The sequence below is a fragment of the Oncorhynchus keta genome, unplaced genomic scaffold, assembly GCF_023373465.1.
Source record: "Oncorhynchus keta strain PuntledgeMale-10-30-2019 unplaced genomic scaffold, Oket_V2 Un_contig_3378_pilon_pilon, whole genome shotgun sequence".
NCBI classification, from domain to species: Eukaryota; Metazoa; Chordata; class Actinopteri; order Salmoniformes; family Salmonidae; genus Oncorhynchus; species Oncorhynchus keta.
The window spans coordinates 661,497-683,895 of NW_026287223.1; the positions used below are offsets into that span (position 1 = coordinate 661,497).

Consider the following 22,399-nt stretch of genomic DNA (forward strand, 5'->3'; position numbering starts at 1 on the left):
GATGATGATAGTGTATACTGTATATGGTCAGAACAGCTGTGTTAGTAGATCTACATGCTGTATAGATGTGGCAGTCAGCCTATAGCGTATTTGTTCTTTAAACTAACTGCTGTGTCAGTTCATACTGTATTGATACTGTATTGTATATTGCCTCTAATATTGCATTAAATCACCATTTTATTTTCAGTGGGTGATGATCTCTTTGAACTTCTAAGCATATTCACAATGATATTGCGGCTGGATGCTGATAAGGGGGAAACTTGCTGACTGATCAGAGAAATGACAGAGCTTTTTCTTTTAGGCTTATTTACAGAAAAATAAATCCTGGGTGCTTTGATAGCAATAGACTACAAGAAATCCACAAGGGGGGCGACGGGGCGACGACCAATTGGATCGCGGTCTGCTCAAGTGTGCAGCAGCGCCCACCATTGTTGGCGCAATAACCACCATTTTTAATTTAACATTGTTATCAGGAAATATATTCCATGAAGTGTGGAAATCAGCTCTTGTGCGTAAGGACGGGGAATTAGTAGTGATCTTAATGATTACCGCACCACTTCAAGACTTTCTGGTCTATCTAAAGTTCTAGAATCCTTGGTGAATGTACAACTTTGCTGTTTTTTTAATGAATGTAAATCAATCAGAGCTTAGGCCTGGACATCCTATCAGGGTTTAGGCCTGAACATCCAATCAGGGTTTAGGCCTGGACATCCAATCAGGGTTTAGGCCTGGACATCCAATCAGGGTTTAGGCCTGGACATCCAATCAGGGTTTAGGCCTGGACATCCAATCAGGGTTTAGGCCTGGACATCCAATCAGGGTTTAGGCCTGGACTTCCAATCAGGGTTTAGGCCTGGACATCCAATCAGGGTTTAGGCCTGGACATCCAATCAGGGTTTAGGCCTGGACATTCAATCAGGGTTTAGGCCTGGACATCCAATCAGGGTTTAGGCCTGGACATCCTATTAGGGTTTAGGCCTGGACATCCAATTAGGGTTTAGGCCTGGACATCCTATCAGGGTTTAGGCCTGGACATCCAATCAGGGTTTAGGCCTGGACATCCTATCAGGGTTTAGGCCTGGACATCCAATCAGGGTTTAGGCCTGGACATCCAATCAGGGTTTAGGCCTGGACATCCAATCAGGGTTTAGGCCTGGACATCCAATTAGGGTTTAGGCCTGGACATCCAATCAGGGTTTAGGCCTGGACATCCAATCAGGGTTTAGGCCTGGACATCCAATCAGGGTTTAGGCCTGGACATCCAATCAGGGTTTAGGCCTGGACATCCAATCAGGGTTTAGGCCTGGACATCCAATCAGGGTTTAGGCCTGGACATCCAATCAGGGTTTAGGCCTGGACATCCAATCAGGGTTTAGGCCTGGACATCCAATCAGGGTTTAGGCCTGGACATTCAATCAGGGTTTAGGCCTGGACTTCCAATCAGGGTTTAGGCCTGGACATCCAATTAGGGTTTAGGCCTGGACTTCCAATCAGGGTTTAGGCCTGGACTTCCAATCAGGGTTTAGGCCTGGACATCCAATCACGGTTTAGTATTGTGTATTTTACTGTGTATATGAATGTGGAGGTTATTGTGTATATGAATGTGGAGGTTATTGTGTTTATGAATGTGGAGGTTATTGTGTTTATGAATGTGGAGGTTATTGTGTTTATGAATGTGGAGGTTATTGTGTTTATGAATGTGGAGGTTATTGTGTTTATGAATGTGGAGGTTATTGTGTTTATGAATGTGGAGGTTATTGTGTTTATGAATGTGGAGGTTATTGTGTTTATGAATGTGGAGGTTATTGTGTTTATGAATGTGGAGGTTATTGTGTTTATGAATGTGGAGGTTATTGTGTTTATGAATGTGGAGGTTATTGTGTTTATGAATGTGGAGGTTATTGTGTTTATGAATGTGGAGGTTATTGTGTTTATGAATGTGGAGGTTATTGTGTTTATGAATGTGGAGGTTATTGTGTATATGAATGTGGAGGTTATTGTGGTTATGGAGGTTATTGTGTATATGAATGTGGAGGTTATTGTGTTTATGAATGTGGAGGTTATTGTGTTTATGAATGTGGAGGTTATTGTGTTTATGAATGTGGAGGTTGTGTGTTTATGAATGTGGAGGTTATTGTGTTTATGAATGTGGAGGTTATTGTGTTTATGAATTGGTTATTGTGTTTATGAATGTGGAGGTTAGGTTTTATTGTGTTTATGAATGTGGAGGTTATTGTGTTTATGAATGTGGAGGTTATTGTGTTTATGAATGTGGAGGTTATTGTGTTTATGAATGTGGAGGTTATTGTGTTTATGAATGTGGAGGTTATTGTGTTTATGAATGTGGAGGTTATTGTGTTTATGAATGTGGAGGTTATTGTGTTTATGAATGTGGAGGTTATTGTGTTTATGAATGTGGAGGTTATTGTGTTTATGAATGTGGAGGTTATTGTGTTTATGAATGTGGAGGTTATTGTGTTTATGAATGTGGAGGTTATTGTGTTTATGAATGTGGAGGTTATTGTGTTTATGAATGTGGAGGTTATTGTGTTTATGAATGTGGAGGTTATTGTGTTTATGAATGTGGAGGTTATTGTGTTTATGAATGTGGAGGTTATTGTGTTTATGAATGTGGAGGTTATTGTGTTATGAATGTGAGGTTATGAATGTGGAGGTTATTGTGTTTATGAATGTGGAGGTTATTGTGGAGGTTATTGTGTTTATGAATGTGGAGGTTATTGTGTTTATGAATGTGGAGGTTATTGTGTTTATGAATGTGGAGGTTATTGTGTTTATGAATGTGGAGGTTATTGTGTTTATGAATGTGGAGGTTATTGTGTTTATGAATGTGGAGGTTATTGTGTTTATGAATGTGGAGGTTATTGTGTTTATGAATGTGGAGGTTATTGTGTTTATGAATGTGGAGGTTATTGTGTTTATGAATGTGGAGGTTATTGTGTTTATGAATGTGGAGGTTATTGTGTTTATGAATGTGGAGGTTATTGTGTTTATTGTGTTTATGAATGTGGAGGTTATTGTGTTTATGAATGTGGAGGTTATTGTGTTTATGAATGTGGAGGTTATTGTGTTTATGAGGTTATTGTGGAGGTTATTGTGTTTATGAATGTGGAGGTTATTGTGTTTATGAATGTGGAGGTTATTGTGTTTATGAATGTGGAGGTTATTGTGGAGGTTATTGTGTTTATGAATGTGGAGGTTATTGTGTTGTGTCCCATATGGCGGCGCCCATCCGGGGGTCATCATTGTAAATACGAATTTGTTCTTAACCGACTTGCCTAGTTACATAAAGGTTAGATAAAGGTTAGATACTACATGAAATGCATCACAGACCAATCAATACAAAGAGAGAGTGTGTCCAGTGTGTCCATTGTTCAGACAGTGTCCTAGTCCACAAAATTGGCGGTGCTGAGTTTGTGTGTGTGTGTGTGTGTGTGTGTGTGTGTCCGTCCATTGTTCAGACAGTGTCGTAGTCCACAAACACATCAGCAGTATTCAGCAGTAGTGGTTGTGTCGGGGCCGTAGTGCTGCTCACTGAGCTCAGTCTGTGAGGCGCTGCCCTCTGCTGGTCTGGAGGAACAGCTCCATAGCTCAGGTTCAGGTACACCTGCACACACACACACACACACACACACACACACACACATCAACAAACAACACAACACACACAGACAAACATCAACACAGAATTTAGGCATGTTGTATTAAACATTACTGAAATATTCCAAAATATACAATTTAGGGTTTGAACATTCATATTAATATGTAAATATAGATCGATACATCCATATAAAACTATACTATTTATGAACCTACATTATTGGTGTTTTCTGGCAGTAGTAGTTCAAATAATTATCCCAAGTTATTGATTCCATTTCAATTCGATACATTTACATTTAACATTACATTTAAGTCATTTAGCAGACGCTCTTATCCAGAGCGACTTACAAATTGGTGCATTCACCTTATGACATCCAGTAGAATAGTCACTTTACAATAGTGCATCTAAATCTTAAAGGGGGGGGAGAAGGATTACTTATCCTATCCTAGGTATTCCTTGGATAGGATAAGTAATCCTTCTCCTCCCCCCATTATCAATTGACATATATTGATAATGTATAGATGCATTTTCAACAAAACGTTGCTGAACAGTTCTAGAACGTACATTCTTGGTGTGTTCCGACAGTAGTAGTTCAGTCCTCTCGACTACTTTCCTGAAGGAAGGTCTCTTCAGAGGGTCCTCACTCCAACAGGACAACATCATGTCATAACTGGAGAGAGACAGACAGGCAGAGAGACAGAGAGAGACAGGCAGAGAGACAGAGAGAGAGAGACAGAGAGAGAGACAGAGAGAGAGAGAGACAGACAGAGAGACAGAGAGAGAGAGACAGGCAGAGAGAGAGAGACAGAGAGAGAGAGAGACAGGCAGAGAGACAGACAGAGAGACAAAGAGAGAGAGACAGACAGAGACAGAGAGACAAAGAGACAGAGAGACAAGAGAGAGAGTAAGAGACAAAGAGAGAGAAGACAGGCAAAGAGAGAGAGAGAGTCAGGGAGTAAGAGACAAAAGAGAGAGAGCTAAGAGACAAAGAGTAAGAGACTCTGAGAAACAGGGGTCAGAAAACAAGCACAATTTACATGTGAGTCATTTAGCAGACTCTCTTATCCAGAGAGACTGACAGTAGGGAGTCATTTAGCAGACTCTCTTATCCAGAGAGACTGACAGTAGGGAGTCATTTAGCAGACTCTCTTATCCAGAGAGACTGACAGTAGGGAGTCATTTAGCAGACTCTTATCCAGAGAGAATTACAGTAGAGTCATTTAACAGACTCTCTTATCCAGACTCTCTTAAATGACTCCCTACTGTAAGTCTCTCTGGATAAGAGAGTCTGCTAAATGACTCCCTACTGTAAGTCTCTCTGGATAAGAGAGTCTGCTAAATGACTCCCTACTGTAAGTCTCTCTGGATAAGAGAGTCTGCTAAATGACTCACTACTGTGTCTTAATCTTAAGATCGCTAGGTGGGACAACCACATACTGTGTCTCAGTCATAGTAAGTACATTTTTCAAAATCACACACACTCCTTACATTTCTCTGGGAGCCACATCAGGTCTGTTCATTCTGTGTCCTTCCTGGATCATCCTGTAGAACGCTGAACCCACCTGCATACCAGGGTATGGACTGCTGCCTACACACACACACACACAGAGACACACACACACACACACACACACACACACACACACACACACAGACACACACAGAGAGACAGACACACAGACAGACAGACACAGACAGAGACAGACAGACAGAGAGACACAGACAGACAGACAGACACACACACACAGAGACACACACATACACACACACACACACACACACACACACACACACACACACACACACAGAGAGACAGACACACACACACAGAAACACACACACACAAAGACAGACACACACAATCACACACACACACACACACACACACAGACACACAGTTAGTATATTCCCCAAACATGTGTGCCTGCATGCCTTTGTGTGTGTGTGAGTATATAGACTGTATCCAAGGTTACTATAGTTACCATGTGACCAGACATCACTCTGAAGGGTTACTATAGTTACCATGTGACCAGACATCAGTCTCCAAGGTTACTATAGTTACCATGTGACCAGACATCAGTCTTCGAGGTTACTATAGTTACCATGTGACCAGACATCAGTCTACTAGGTTACTATAGTTACCATGTGACCAGACATCAGTCTCCAAGGTTACTATAGTTACCATGTGACCAGACATCAGTCTACTAGGTTACTATAGTTACCATGTGACCAGACATCAGTCTCCAAGGTTACTATAGTTACCATGTGACCAGACATCAGTCTTCGAGGTTACTATAGTTACCATGTGACCAGACATCAGTCTACTAGGTTACTATAGTTACCATGTGACCAGACATCAGTCTCCAAGGTTACTATAGTTACCATGTGACCAGACATCAGTCTACTAGGTTACTATAGTTACCATGTGACCAGACATCAGTCTACTAGGTTACTATAGTTACCATGTGACCAGACATCAGTCTCCAAGGTTACTATAGTTACCATGTGACCAGACATCAGTCTACTAGGTTACTATAGTTACCATGTGACCAGACATCAGTCTACTAGGTTACTATAGTTACCATGTGACCAGACATCAGTCTCCAAGGTTACTATAGTTACCATGTGACCAGACATCAGTCTACTAGGTTACTATAGTTACCATGTGACCAGACATCAGTCTACTAGGTTACTATAGTTACCATGTGACCAGACATCAGTCTCCAAGGTTACTATAGTTACCATGTGACCAGACATCAGTCTACTAGGTTACTATAGTTACCATGTGACCAGACATCACTCTGAAGGGTTACTATAGTTACCATGTGACCAGACATCAGTCTACTAGGTTACTATAGTTACCATGTGACCAGACATCAGTCTACTAGGTTACTATAGTTACCATGTGACCAGACATCAGTCTGACTAGGTTACTATAGTTACCATGTGACCAGACATCAGTCTACTAGGTTACTATAGTTACCATGTGACCAGACATCAGTCTACTAGGTTACTATAGTTACCATGTGACCAGACATCAGTCTCCAAGGTTACTATAGTTACCATGTGACCAGACATCAGTCTACTAGGTTACTATAGTTACCATGTGACCAGACATCACTCTGAAGGGTTACTATAGTTACCATGTGACCAGACATCACTCTGAAGGGTTACTATAGTTACCATGTGACCAGACATCACTCTGAAGGGTTAAAGTTGATCTTCTAAAGACCCCCACCATTGATTATGTTGTTACTAATCATTTGCTTTATACTTATGCTCACTGTATTGCTGAATATTGAAGCCTCTGTCTGTGCCAAGCTCTCTACCAAAACCCGCAGCCCTGCGTCTGTGAGAAGAGGTGAGAAAAGGGGACTGTGGATGACAGGGAGACACAGAGAGAGACAAGCTCTCTACCAAAACACGCAGCCCCGCGTCTGTGAGAAAAAGGGGACTGTGGATGACAGCGAGACACAGAGAGAGACACAGCGTCTGTTTTTCTCTGAAACCAGGGCAGATGTACATCCCGCTGAGACAGGTTCTCAGAAACCTTGTGTTTAGAATAACTGGGTCTTTAAGCTGCAGGGTTTGACACCATGAGGTTTGATCTATAGAAGATGCTGTCTTTCTTTTGTTCACAACTCAGGAGAGACATCGGTTGTATGTTGATATTTGACTTCTGTCAACGGCTGTCTTCTAATTAAAATATCTTGTGGAAGGACCACTAGAGGGCAGGCTGGGCTCACGGATAGCAGCCCAACAAGGCATGGGAGACGAGGTAACCAGAGGGCAGGCTGGGCTCACGGATAGCAGCCCAACAAGGCACGGGAGACAAGGTAACCAGAGGAGAGGCTGGGCTCACGGATAGCAGCCCAACAAGGCATGGGAGACAAGGTAACCAGAGGAGAGGCTGGGCTCACGGATAGCAGCCCAACAAGGCATGGGAGACAAGGTAACCAGAGGAGAGGCTGGGCTCACAGATAGCAGCCCAACAAGGCATGGGAGACAAGGTAACCAGAGGAGAGGCTGGGCTCACGGATAGCAGCCCAACAAGGCATGGGAGACAAGGTAACCAGAGGACAGGCTGGGCTCACGGATAGCAGCCCAACAAGGCATGGGAGACGAGGTAACCAGAGGAGAGGCTGGGCTCACGGATAGCAGCCCAACAAGGCATGGGAGACAAGGTAACCAGAGGACAGGCTGGGCTCACGGATAGCAGCCCAACAAGGCATGGGAGACAAGGTAACCAGAGGACAGGCTGGGCTCACGGATAGCAGCCCAACAAGGTAACCAGAGGACAGGCTGGGCTCACGGATAGCAGCCCAACAAGGCATGGGAGACGAGGTAACCAGAGGCAATTAAGCACAGCTGACGGTACTAATGACATACTCTCCTTCCCCTATAAGAGAGAGAATGGAACCAGCAGAGATTGGAGGGGAAAACTATCTCTGGAAGATGGCCACCGAGAGAGAGGAGCTATCCCTGGAAGATGGCCACCGAGAGAGAGGAGCTATCCCTGGAAGATGGCCACCGAGAGAGGGGAGCTATCCCTGGAAGATGGCCACCGAGAGAGGGGAGCTATCCCTGGAAGATGGCCACCGAGAGAGGGGAGCTATCCCTGGAAGATGGCCACCGAGAGAGAGGAGCTATCCCTGGAAGATGGCCACCGAGAGAGGGGAGCTATCCCTGGAAGATGGCCACCGAGAGAGAGGAGCTATCCCTGGAAGATGGCCACCGAGAGAGAGGAGATGAAGCCACCGAGAGAGAGGAGCTATCCCTGGAAGATGGCCACCGAGAGAGAGGAGCTATCCCTGGAAGATGGCCACCGAGAGAGAGGAGCTATCCCTGGAAGATGGCCACCGAGAGAGAGGAGCTATCCCTGGAAGATGGCCACCGAGAGAGAGGAGCTATCCCTGGAAGATGGCCACCGAGAGAGGGGAGCTATCCCTGGAAGATGGCCACCGAGAGAGGGGAGCTATCCCTGGAAGATGGCCACCGAGAGAGGGGAGCTATCCCTGGAAGATGGCCACCGAGAGAGGGGAGCTATCCCTGGAAGATGGCCACCGAGAGAGGGGAGCTATCCCTGGAAGATGGCCACCGAGAGAGAGGAGCTATCCCTGGAAGATGGCCACCGAGAGAGAGGAGCTATCCCTGGAAGATGGCCACCGAGAGAGGGGAGCTATCCCTGGAAGATGGCCACCGAGAGAGAGGAGCTATCCCTGGAAGATGGCCACCGAGAGAGGGGAGCTATCCCTGGAAGATGGCCACCGAGAGAGGGGAGCTATCCCTGGAAGATGGCCACCGAGAGAGAGGAGCTATCCCTGGAAGATGGCCACCTGGAAGATGGAGAGAGAGGAGCTATCCCTGGAAGATGGCCACCGAGAGAGAGGAGCTATCCCTGGAAGATGGCCACCGAGAGAGAGGAGCTATCCCTGGAAGATGGCCATCCCTGGAAGATGGCCAGAGAGAGGAGCTATCCCTGGAAGATGGCCACCGAGAGAGAGGAGCTATCCCTGGAAGATGGCCACCGAGAGAGAGGAGCTATCCCTGGAAGATGGCCACCGAGAGAGAGGAGCTATCCCTGGAAGATGGCCACCGAGAGAGAGGAGCTATCCCTGGAAGATGGCCACCGAGAGAGAGGAGCTATCCCTGGAAGATGGCCACCGAGAGAGAGGAGCTATCCCTGGAAGATGGCCACCGAGAGAGAGGAGCTATCCCTGGAAGATGGCCACCGAGAGAGAGGAGCTATCCCTGGAAGATGGCCACCGAGAGAGAGGAGCTATCCCTGGAAGATGGCCACCGAGAGAGAGGAGCTATCCCTGGAAGATGGCCACCGAGAGAGAGGAGCTATCCCTGGAAGATGGCCACCGAGAGAGAGGAGCTATCCCTGGAAGATGGCCACCGAGAGAGAGGAGCTATCCCTGGAAGATGGCCACCGAGAGAGAGGAGCTATCCCTGGAAGATGGCCACCGAGAGAGAGGAGCTATCCCTGGAAGATGGCCACCGAGAGAGAGGAGCTATCCCTGGAAGATGGCCACCGAGAGAGAGGAGCTATCCCTGGAAGATGGCCACCGAGAGAGAGGAGCTATCCCTGGAAGATGGCCACCGAGAGAGAGGAGCTATCCCTGGAAGATGGCCACCGAGAGAGGGGAGCTATCCCTGGAAGATGGCCACCGAGAGAGGGGAGCTATCCCTGGAAGATGGCCACCGAGAGAGAGGAGCTATCCCTGGAAGATGGCCACCGAGAGAGAGGAGCTATCCCTGGAAGATGGCCACCGAGAGAGAGGAGCTATCCCTGGAAGATGGCCACCGAGAGAGAGGAGCTATCCCTGGAAGATGGCCACCGAGAGAGAGGAGCTATCCCTGGAAGATGGCCACCGAGAGAGAGGAGCTATCCCTGGAAGATGGCCACCGAGAGAGAGGAGCTATCCCTGGAAGATGGCCACCGAGAGAGAGGAGCTATCCCTGGAAGATGGCCACCGAGAGAGAGGAGCTATCCCTGGAAGATGGCCACCGAGAGAGAGGAGCTATCCCTGGAAGATGGCCACCGAGAGAGAGGAGCTATCCCTGGAAGATGGCCACCGAGAGAGAGGAGCTATCCCTGGAAGATGGGAAGAGGGGAGCTATCCCTGGAAGATGGCCACCGAGAGAGAGGAGCTATCCCTGGAAGATGGCCACCGAGAGAGGGGAGCTATCCCTGGAAGATGGCCACCGAGAGAGGGGAGCTATCCCTGGAAGATGGCCCCTGGAAGCTATCCCTGGAAGATGGCCACCGAGAGAGAGGAGCTATCCCTGGAAGATGGCCACCGAGAGAGAGGAGCTATCCCTGGAAGATGGCCACCGAGAGAGGGAGCTATCCCTGGAAGATGGCCACCGAGAGAGAGGAGCTATCCCTGGAAGATGGCCACCGAGAGAGAGGAGCTATCCCTGGAAGATGGCCACCGAGAGAGAGGAGCTATCCCTGGAAGATGGCCACCGAGAGAGAGGAGCTATCCCACCGAGAAGATGGCCATCCCTGGAAGATGGAGAGAGGAGCTATCCCTGGAAGATGGCCACCTGGAAGATGGAGAGAGAGAGGAGCTATCCCTGGAAGATGGCCACCGAGAGAGGGAGCTATCCCTGGAAGATGGCCACCGAGAGAGGGGAGCTATCCCTGGAAGATGGCCACCGAGAGAGGGGAGCTATCCCTGGAAGATGGCCACCGAGAGAGGGGAGCTATCCCTGGAAGATGGCCACCGAGAGAGAGGAGCTATCCCTGGAAGATGGCCACCGAGAGAGAGGAGCTATCCCTGGAAGATGGCCACCGAGAGAGAGGAGCTATCCCTGGAAGATGGCCACCGAGAGAGAGGAGCTATCCCTGGAAGATGGCCACCGAGAGAGAGGAGCTATCCCTGGAAGATGGCCACCGAAGATGGCCACCGAGAGAGAGGAGCTATCCCTGGAAGATGGCCACCGAGAGAGAGGAGCTATCCCTGGAAGATGGCCACCTGGAAGATGGCCACCGAGAGAGGAGCTATCCCTGGAAGATGGCCACCGAGAGAGAGGAGCTATCCCTGGAAGATGGCCACCGAGAGAGAGGAGCTATCCCTGGAAGATGGCCACCGAGAGAGAGGAGCTATCCCTGGAAGATGGCCACCGAGAGAGAGGAGCTATCCCTGGAAGATGGCCACCGAGAGAGAGGAGCTATCCCTGGAAGATGGCCACCGAGAGAGAGGAGCTATCCCTGGAAGATGGCCACCGAGAGAGAGGAGCTATCCCTGGAAGATGGCCACCGAGAGAGAGGAGCTATCCCTGGAAGATGGCCACCGAGAGAGGGGAGCTATCCCTGGAAGATGGCCACCGAGAGAGAGGAGCTATCCCTGGAAGATGGCCACCGAGAGAGAGGAGCTATCCCTGGAAGATGGCCACCGAGAGAGAGGAGCTATCCCTGGAAGATGGCCACCGAGAGAGAGGAGCTATCCCTGGAAGATGGCCACCGAGAGAGAGGAGCTATCCCTGGAAGATGGCCACCGAGAGAGAGGAGCTATCCCTGGAAGATGGCCACCGAGAGAGAGGAGCTATCCCTGGAAGATGGCCACCGAGAGAGAGGAGCTATCCCTGGAAGATGGCCACCGAGAGAGAGGAGCTATCCCTGGAAGATGGCCACCGAGAGAGAGGAGCTATCCCTGGAAGATGGCCACCGAGAGAGAGGAGCTATCCCTGGAAGATGGCCACCGAGAGAGAGGAGCTATCCCTGGAAGATGGCCACCGAGAGAGAGGAGCTATCCCTGGAAGATGGCCACCGAGAGAAGGAGCTATCCCTGGAAGATGGCCACCGAGAGAGAGGAGCTGGAAGATGGCCACCGAGAGAGGGAGCTATCCCCTGGAAGATGGCCACCGAGAGAGAGGAGCTATCCCTGGAAGATGGCCACCGAGAGAGAGGAGCTATCCCTGGAAGATGGCCACCGAGAGAGAGAGCTATCCCTGGAAGATGGCCACCGAGAGAGAGGAGCTATCCCTGGAAGATGGCCACCGAGAGAGAGGAGCTATCCCTGGAAGATGGCCACCGAGAGAGAGGAGCTATCCCTGGAAGATGGCCACCGAGAGAGAGGAGCTATCCCTGGAAGATGGCCATCCCTGGAAGATGGAGAGAGGAGCTATCCCTGGAAGATGGCCACCGAGAGAGAGGAGCTATCCCTGGAAGATGGCCACCGAGAGAGAGGAGCTATCCCTGGAAGATGGCCACCGAGAGAGAGGAGCTATCCCTGGAAGATGGCCACCGAGAGAGAGGAGCTATCCCTGGAAGATGGCCACCGAGAGAGAGGAGCTATCCCTGGAAGATGGCCACCGAGAGAGAGGAGCTATCCCTGGAAGATGGCCACCGAGAGGAGGAGCTATCCCTGGAAGATGGCCACCGAGAGAGGGGAGCTATCCCTGGAAGATGGCCACCGAGAGAGAGGAGCTATCCCTGGAAGATGGCCACCGAGAGAGGGGAGCTATCCCTGGAAGATGGCCACCGAGAGAAGGAGCTATCCCTGGAAGATGGCCACCGAGAGAGGGGAGCTATCCCTGGAAGATGGCCACCGAGAGAGGGGAGCTATCCCTGGAAGATGGCCACCGAGAGAGGAGCTATCCCTGGAAGATGGCCACCGAGAGAGGGGAGCTATCCCTGGAAGATGGCCACCGAGAGAGGGGAGCTATCCCTGGAAGATGGCCACCAGGAGCTATCCCTGGAAGATGGCCACCGAGAGGGGAGCTATCCCTGGAAGATGGCCACCGAGAGAGGGGAGCTATCCCTGGAAGATGGCCACCGAGAGGAGGAGCTATCCCTGGAAGATGGCCACCGAGAGAGAGGAGCTATCCCTGGAAGATGGCCACCAGGAGCTATCCCTGGAAGATGGCCACCGAGATGGCCAGAGGAGCTTCCCTGGAAGATGGCCACCGAGAGAGAGGAGCTATCCCTGGAAGATGGCCACCGAGAGAGAGGAGCTATCCCTGGAAGATGGCCACCTGGAAGAGAGAGAGAGGAGCTATCCCTGGAAGATGGCCACCGAGAGAGAGGAGCTATCCCTGGAAGATGGCCACCGAGAGAGGGGAGCTATCCCTGGAAGATGGCCACCAGGAGCTATCCCTGGAAGATGGCCACCAAGGAGCTATCCCTGGAAGATGGCCACCGAGAGAGAGCTAGAAGATGGCCACCGAGAGAGGGGAGCATCCCTGGAAGATGGCCACCGAGAGAGGGAGCTATCCCTGGAAGATGGCCACCGAGAGAGAGGAGCTATCCCTGGAAGATGGCCACCGAGAGAGAGGAGCTATCCCTGGAAGATGGCCACCGAGAGAGAGGAGCTATCCCTGGAAGATGGCCACCGAGAGAGAGGAGCTATCCCTGGAAGATGGCCACCGAGAGAGAGCTATCCCTGGAAGATGGCCACTATAGGAGCTATCCCTGGAAGATGGCCACCGAGAGAGGGGAGCTATCCCTGGAAGATGGCCACCGAGAGGGGAGCTATCCCTGGAAGATGGCCACCGAGAGAGGGAGCTATCCCTGGAAGATGGCCACCGAGAGAGGGGAGCTATCCCTGGAAGATGGCCACCGAGAGAGGGGAGCATCCCTGGAAGATGGCCACCGAGAGAGGAGCTATCCCTGGAAGATGGCCACCGAGAGAGAGGAGCTATCCCTGGAAGATGGCCACCGAGAGAGGAGCTATCCCTGGAAGATGGCCACCGAGAGAGAGGAGCTATCCCTGGAAGATGGCCACCGAGAGAGGGAGCTATCCCTGGAAGATGGCCACCGAGAGAGAGGAGCTATCCCTGGAAGATGGCCACCGAGAGAGGGGAGCTATCCCTGGAAGATGGCCACCGAGAGGGGGAGCTATCCCTGGAAGATGGCCACCGAGAGAGGAGCTATCCCTGGAAGATGGCCACCGAGAGGGAGCTATCCCTGGAAGATGGCCACCGAGAGAGAGGAGCTATCCCTGGAAGATGGCCACCGAGAGAGGGGAGCTACCTGGAAGATGGCCACCGAGAGAGGGGAGCTATCCCTGGAAGATGGCCACCGAGAGAGAGGAGCTATCCCTGGAAGATGGCCACCGAGAGAGAGGAGCTATCCCTGGAAGATGGCCACCGAGAGAGGGGAGCTATCCCTGGAAGATGGCCACCGAGAGAGGGGAGCTATCCCTGGAAGATGGCCACCGAGAGAGAGGAGCTATCCCTGGAAGATGGCCACCGAGAGAGGGGAGCTATCCCTGGAAGATGGCCACCGAGAGAGGGGAGCTATCCCTGGAAGATGGCCACCGAGAGAGGGGAGCTATCCCTGGAAGATGGCCACCGAGAGAGGGGAGCTATCCCTGGAAGATGGCGAGAGAGGGAGCTATCCCTGGAAGATGGCCACCGAGAGGGAGCTATCCCTGGAAGATGGCCACCGAGAGAGGGGAGCTATCCCTGGAAGATGGCCACCGAGAGAGGGGAGCTATCCCTGGAAGATGGCCACCGAGAGAGGGGAGCTATCCCTGGAAGATGGCCACCGAGAGAGAGGAGCTATCCCTGGAAGATGGCCACCGAGAGAGGGGAGCTATCCCTGGAAGATGGCCACCGAGAGACTGAGAGGGGAGATCCCTGGAAGATGGCCACCGAGAGAGGGAGCTATCCCTGGAAGATGGCCACCGAGAGAGAGGAGCTATCCCTGGAAGATGGCCACCGAGAGAGAGGAGCTATCCCTGGAAGATGGCCACCGAGAGAGGGGAGCTATCCCTGGAAGATGGCCACCGAGAGAGGGGAGCTATCCCTGGAAGATGGCCACCGAGAGAGGGGAGCTATCCCTGGAAGATGGCCACCGAGAGAGGGAGCTAGGAAGATGGCCACCGAGAGAGGGGAGCTATCCCTGGAAGATGGCCACCGAGAGAGGGGAGCTATCCCTGGAAGATGGCCACCGAGAGAGGGGAGCTATCCCTGGAAGATGGCCACCGAGAGAGGGGAGCTATCCCTGGAAGATGGCCACCGAGAGAGAGGAGCTATCCAGGATGAACCACTAAGACGGTGACAATCCGGTGACTTTTTGTTGTAGCTTAAAGATAGTCCTATTGTGTTCCTGTTTCATCTGGAGAAGAAGATGTATGTGTTTTTCCTTGTGAGATTTTCATTGATTATGTTGGAGTGTTTGTGTTGACCAAATGCCCTCAATAGAGAACTGTGTTCAATCAAGAAAACCTACTCCTGACTCGTTTATTCCACCTTCCCGCTTTAGAGTGACGCCCAATTACTTGGTCCGCTCACAATCTTCATTTTGAGTATTACTTATTTGTTAAGTAAATAACGGAGACCAGAAAAGGTGAAAACAACAACTCTCCAAGGTTACTATAGTTACCATGTGACCAGACATCAGTCTCCAAGGTTACTATAGTTACCATGTGACCAGACATCAGTCTCCAAGGTTACTATAGTTACCATGTGACCAGACATCAGTCTCCAAGGTTACTATAGTTACCATGTGACCAGACATCAGTCTCCAAGGTGACTATAGTTACCATGTGACCAGACATCAGTCTCCAAGGTTACTATAGTTACCATGTGACCAGACATCAGTCTCCAAGGTTACTATAGTTACCATGTGACCAGACATCAGTCTCCAAGGTGACTATAGTTACCATGTGACCAGACATCAGTCTCCAAGGTGACTATAGTTACCATGTGACCAGACATCAGTGTCCAAGGTGACTATAGTTACCATGTCACCAGACATCAGTTTCCAAGGTTACTATAGTTATCATGTGACCAAACATCAGTCTCCAAGGTTACTATAGATACCATGTGACCAGACATCAGTCTCCAAGGTTACTATAGATACCATGTGACCAGACATCAGTCTCCAAGGTTACTATAGATACCATGTGACCAGACATCAGTCTCCAAGGTGACTATAGTTACCATGTGACCAGACATCAGTCTCCAAGGTGACTATAGTTACCATGTGACCAAACATCAGTCTCCAAGGTGACTATAGATACCATGTGACCAGACATCAGTCTCCAAGGTGACCAGACATCAGTCTCCAAGGTGACTATAGTTACCATGTGACCAAACATCAGTCTCCAAGGTGACTATAGATACCATGTGACCAGACATCAGTCTCCAAGGTAACTATTATTACCATGTGACCAAACATCACTCTCCAAGGTTACTATAGTTACCATGTGACCAGACATCAGTCTCCAAGGTTACTATATCCAAGGTGACTATCGTTACCATGTGACCAAACATCAGTCTCCAAGGTGACTATAGATACCATGTGACCAGACATCAGTCTCCAAGGTGACTATAGTTACCATGTGACCAAACATCAGTCTCCAAGGTGACTATAGATACCATGTGACCAGACATCAGTCTCCAAGGTAACTATTATTACCATGTGACCAAACATCACTCTCCAAGGTTACTATAGTTACCATGTGACCAGACATCAGTCTCCAAGGTGACTATAGTTACCATGTGACCAGACATCAGTCTCCAAGGTTACTATATCCAAGGTGACTATCGTTACCATGTGACCAGACATCAGTCTCCAAGGTTACTATATCCAAGGTGACTATAGTTACCATGTGACCAGACATCACTCTCCAAGGTGACTATAGATACCATGTGACCAGACATCAGTCTCCAAGGTTACTATATCCAAGGTGACTATAGTTACCATGTGACCAGACATCACTCTCCAAGGTTACTATATCCAAGGTGACTATAGTTACCATGTGACCAGACATCAGTCTAAGGTGACTATAGATACCATGTGACCCGACATCAGTCTCCAAGGTGACTATAGATACCATGTGACCAGACATCAGTCTCCAAGGTGACTATAGATACCATGTGACCAGACATCAGTCTCCAAGGTGACTATAGTTACCATGTGACCAGACATCAGTCTCCAAGGTGACTATAGATACCATGTGACCAGACATCAGTCTCCAAGGTGACTATAGATACCATGTGACCAGACATCAGTCTCCAAGGTGACTATAGTTACCATGTGACCAGACATCAGTCTCCAAGGTGACTATAGTTACCATGTGACCAGACATCAGTCTCCAAGGTGACTATAGATACCATGTGACCAGACATCAGTCTCCAAGGTGACTATAGATACCATGTGACCAGACATCAGTCTCCAAGGTGACTATAGATACCATGTGACCAGACATCAGTCTCCAAGGTGACTATAGTTACCATGTGACCAGACATCAGTCTCCAAGGTGACTATAGATACCATGTGACCAAACATCAGTCTCCAAGGTTACTATATCCAAGGTGACTATAGATACCATGTGACCAGACATCACTCTCCAAGGTGACTATAGTTACCATGTGACCAGACATCAGTCTCCAAGGTGACTATAGATACCATGTGACCAGACATCAGTCTCCAAGGTGATCTATAGTTACCATGTGACCAGACATCAGTCTCCAAGGTGACTATAGTTACCATGTGACCAGACATCTGTCTCCAAGGTGACTATAGTTACCATGTGACCAGACATCAGTCTCCAAGGTGACTATAGTTACCATATGACCAGACATCAGTCTCCAAGGTGACTATAGATACCATGTGACCAGACATCACTCTCCAAGGTGACTATAGTTACCATGTGACCAGACATCAGTCTCCAAGGTGACTATAGATACCATGTGACCAGACATCAGTCTCCAAGGTGATCTATAGTTACCATGTGACCAGACATCAGTCTCCAAGGTGACTATAGTTACCATGTGACCAGACATCTGTCTCCAAGGTGACTATAGTTACCATGTGACCAGACATCAGTCTCCAAGGTGACTATAGTTACCATGTCACCAGACATCAGTTTCCAAGGTTACTATAGTTATCATGTGACCAAACATCAGTCTCCAAGGTGACTATAGATACCATGTGACCAGACATCAGTCTCCAAGGTTACTATAGATACCATGTGACCAGACATCAGTCTCCAAGGTGACTATAGTTACCATGTGACCAGACATCAGTCTCCAAGGTGACTATAGTTACCATGTGACCAAACATCAGTCTCCAAGGTGACTATAGATACCATGTGACCAGACATCAGTCTCCAAGGTGACCAGACATCAGTCTCCAAGGTGACTATAGTTACCATGTGACCAAACATCAGTCTCCAAGGTAACTATTATTACCATGTGACCAAACATCACTCTCCAAGGTTACTATAGTTACCATGTGACCAGACATCAGTCTCCAAGGTGACTATAGTTACCATGTGACCAGACATCAGTCTCCAAGGTTACTATATCCAAGGTGACTATCGTTACCATGTGACCAGACATCAGTCTCCAAGGTTACTATATCCAAGGTGACTATAGTTACCATGTGACCAGACATCAGTCTCCAAGGTGACTATAGATACCATATGACCAGACATCAGTCTCCAAGGTGACTATAGATACCATGTGACCAGACATCACTCTCCAAGGTGACTATAGTTACCATGTGACCAGACATCAGTCTCCAAGGTGACTATAGATACCATGTGACCAGACATCAGTCTCCAAGGTGATCTATAGTTACCATGTGACCAGACATCAGTCTCCAAGGTGACTATAGTTACCATGTGACCAGACATCTGTCTCCAAGGTGACTATAGTTACCATGTGACCAGACATCAGTCTCCAAGGTGACTATAGTTACCATGTCACCAGACATCAGTTTCCAAGGTTACTATAGTTATCATGTGACCAAACATCAGTCTATGACCAGACATGTGACCAGACATCAGTCTCCAAGGTGACTATAGTTACCATGTGACCAGACATCAGTCTCCAAGGTTGACTATAGATACCATGTGACCAGACATCAGTCTCCAAGGTGACTATAGTTACCATGTGACCAAACATCAGTCTCCAAGGTGACTATATTACCATGTGACCAGACATCAGTCTCAAGGTGACTATAGTTACCATGTGACCAGACATCAGTCTCCAAGGTGACTATAGTTACCATGTGACCAAACATCAGTCTCCAAGGTAACTATTATTACCATGTGACCAAACATCACTCTCCAAGGTTACTATAGTTACCATGTGACCAGACATCACTCTCCAAGGTGACTATAGATACCATGTGACCAGACATCAGTATCCAAGGTTACTATATCCAAGGTGACTATAGTTACCATGTGACCAGACATCAGTCTCCAAGGTTACTATATCCAAGGTGACTATAGTTACCATGTGACCAGACATCAGTCTAAGGTGACTATAGATACCATGTGACCCGACATCAGTCTCCAAGGTGACTATAGATACCATGTGACCAGACATCAGTCTCCAAGGTGACTATAGATACCATGTGACCAGACATCAGTCTCAAGGTGACTATAGGTGAGTCTCCAAGGTGACTATAGATACCATGTGACCAGACATCAGTCTCCAAGGTGACTATAGATACCATGTGACCAGACATCAGTCTCCAAGGTGACTATAGATACCATGTGACCAGACATCAGTCTCCAAGGTGACTATAGATACCATGTGACCAGACATCAGTCTCCAAGGTGACTATAGTTACCATGTGACCAGACATCAGTCTCCAAGGTGACTATAGATACCATGTGACCAGACATCAGTCTCCAAGGTGACTATAGATACCATGTGACCAGACATCAGTCTCCAAGGTGACTATAGATACCATGTGACCAGACATCAGTCTCCAAGGTGACTATAGATACCATGTGACCAGACATCAGTCTCCAAGGTGACTATAGATACCATGTGACCAAACATCAGTCTCCAAGGTTACTATATCCAAGGTGACTATAGTTACCATGTGACCAGACATCAGTCTCCAAGGTGACTATAGTTACCATGTGACCAGACATCAGTCTCCAAGGTGACTATAGATACCATGTGACCAAACATCAGTCTCCAAGGTTACTATATCCAAGGTGACTATAGTTACCATGTGACCAGACATCAGTCTCCAAGGTGACTATAGATACCATGTGACCAAACATCAGTCTCCAAGGTGACTATAGTTACCATGTGACCAGACATCACTCTCCAAGGTGACTATAGATACCATGTGACCAGACATCAGTCTCCAAGGTTACTATATCCAAGGTGACTATAGATACCATATGACCAGACATCAGTCTCCAAGGTGACTATAGATACCATGTGACCAGACATCACTCTCCAAGGTGACTATAGTTACCATGTGACCAGACATCACTCTCCAAGGTGACTATAGATACCATGTGACCAGACATCAGTCTCCAAGGTGACTATAGATACCATGTGACCAGACATCAGTCTCCAAGGTGACTATAGATACCATGTGACCAGACATCAGTCTCCAAGGTGACTATAGATACCATGTGACCAGACATCAGTCTCCAAGGTGACTATAGATACCATGTGACCAGACATCAGTCTCCAAGGTGATCTATAGTTATGTACTGTACATTACCTAAAGAGAATATTTCCCAGAGCAGGATACCGTATGACCACACATCACTCTCCAAGGTGTAAACACCGTCAAAGATACTCTCTGGAGACATCCACTTCACTGGGAGACGGGCCTGGAACACACAGGAAACGCATCATCAGGGGGAGACAACACCCACGGGAAACGCATCATCAGGGGGAGACAACACCCACAGGAAACGCATCATCAGGGGGAGACAACACCCACGGGAAACGCATCATCAGGGGGAGACAACACCCACAGGAAACGCATCATCAGGGGGAGACAACACCCACGGGAAACGCATCATCAGGGGGAGACAACACCCACAGGAAACGCATCATCAGGGGGAGACAACACCCACAGGAAACGCATCATCAGGGTGTTTCCTTGCCTTGACAGTCGTTGTCCAGAGACGACTATATCAAGATAAGGAAACACATCTAAACATGTAAAATGGCTGAACTGTCCCTCTGAGATTCCGTTGTGTTACAATGCTTGGGTTTTTTACTTGTTGTTCTTTGATGGTAAAACCTGAGCAACCTTCTTGTATTTCACACTCTTCACACACACTTACATTGCCTCTGAGGACGTAGCTGGAGTCGGTGGTGATGTCTCGGGCCAGTCCGAAGTCACAGATCTTGGCTACTCTACCCTGAGTCAGCAGTATGTTCCTGGCTGCTAGGTCTCTGTGGATACACTACACACACACACACACACACACACACACACACACACACACACACACACACACACACACACACACACACACACACACACACACACACACACACACACACAGGCACATTTAAAGTAAAGAATCAACCATATACAGAAATAACTACATAGAAGACAGAAACACAGACAGCAGCAACATCAACTGTCTCTAACTCAGTGGAGACCTGTCATTGTTTCGGAGGCTCTCAACCTTCGCCTCTCCCGAGTCCGTACGGGAGTTGCAGTGGGGGGGGACAAGAAGTGCCCGTCCAAGAAGGCTCAATGTCATTGGCCACAGAGAAAATTACGTCAAATCATGTGATATGTACAGTAGCTTTGATTGGACTGATCACGTCAACATCCGACTTTCAAAATCTTAGCTAGCAGTCATCATCAACGTGAATCAGGTCGACAATCTACTGGTAAATCCTTTTTAATCCTTCACATATAAGACCAATGATGAAGAGAAAAAATAGATAAAAGGTATCGGTACTCATCGGCCACTGGACTTAAAAAAATGACACAACAAGTCGGGAAAATCAACAACGAGTGGTTTGGAAAGAATCAGTGGCTAACTACGAGCGTCGCAAAAGAAATGACCATGTTGCTTCCCCTGCCTGCTATTCAGTGGAGATGGTGTGTTTGGTCCAAGTCTGGGTTTAAGGATTTAAAACATCTGTCTGAAAGGGTCTATTCTCCTTAATTAAAAGGTGATGAGTGAGACGCTTACAGAAGCTACAACAAAACATGCTAACATGGGCTCACCATTACCAATGACAAGGGAGAGTGTGTTAGCATGCTAGAGTGTTAGCATGCTAGAGTGTTAGCATGCTAGAGTGTTAGCATGCTAGTGTGTTAGCATGTTAGAGTGTTAGCATGCTAGTGTGTTAGCATGTTAGAGTGTTAGCATGCTAGTGTGTTAGCATGTTCGAGTGTTAGCATGTTAGCATGTTAGAGTGTTAGCATGCTAGCGTGTTAGTGTAACCGATGTGAAATGGCTAGCTAGTTAGCGGTGGTGCGCGCTATCAATCAGTGACGTCACTCGCTCTGAGACCTTGAAGTAGTTGCTCCCCTTTGCTCTGCAAGGGCCGCGGCTTTTGTGAAGCGATGGGTAACGA

General features: G+C 48.5%; 2 protein-coding genes across 51 annotated transcripts in view; one reads left to right on the forward strand and one right to left on the reverse strand.

Moving 5' to 3' along the window:
• Positions 1-810: 810 nt before the first annotated feature.
• On the forward strand, positions 811-3,300 carry LOC127923920 (uncharacterized). Of its 50 annotated transcripts, XM_052508144.1 has the most exons (6): positions 811-1,001; positions 1,502-1,681; positions 2,012-2,059; positions 2,230-2,637; positions 2,675-3,055; positions 3,109-3,300. In XM_052508144.1, exons 2-6 carry the CDS (start codon positions 1,574-1,576, stop codon positions 3,298-3,300), a joined length of 1,137 nt encoding a protein of 378 aa, XP_052364104.1. In that variant the 5' UTR covers positions 811-1,001; positions 1,502-1,573. The 50 variants fall into 50 exon arrangements, with proteins under 50 accessions (XP_052364104.1, XP_052364103.1, XP_052364106.1 ...); XM_052508143.1 differs by lacking the exons at positions 811-1,001; positions 2,012-2,059 and adding an exon at positions 1,850-1,993 and having other exon boundaries at positions 1,468-1,585; XM_052508146.1 differs by lacking the exons at positions 811-1,001; positions 2,012-2,059 and adding an exon at positions 1,874-1,993 and having other exon boundaries at positions 1,468-1,585.
• Positions 3,301-3,460: 160 nt separating this feature from the next.
• LOC127923922 (mast/stem cell growth factor receptor kita-like) overlaps positions 3,461-22,399 on the reverse strand; it is a 37,525-nt gene continuing 18,586 nt past the window's right edge. Inside the window, exons 12-16 of the mRNA XM_052508181.1 lie at positions 21,142-21,264; positions 20,568-20,679; positions 5,108-5,207; positions 4,184-4,289; positions 3,461-3,625 (exon numbers count right to left, since the gene is read on the reverse strand). Coding sequence (XP_052364141.1) covers positions 3,476-3,625; positions 4,184-4,289; positions 5,108-5,207; positions 20,568-20,679; positions 21,142-21,264 — 591 coding nt within the window. The 3' untranslated portion in view covers positions 3,461-3,475. The remainder of the gene's footprint in view (positions 3,626-4,183; positions 4,290-5,107; positions 5,208-20,567; positions 20,680-21,141; positions 21,265-22,399) is intronic.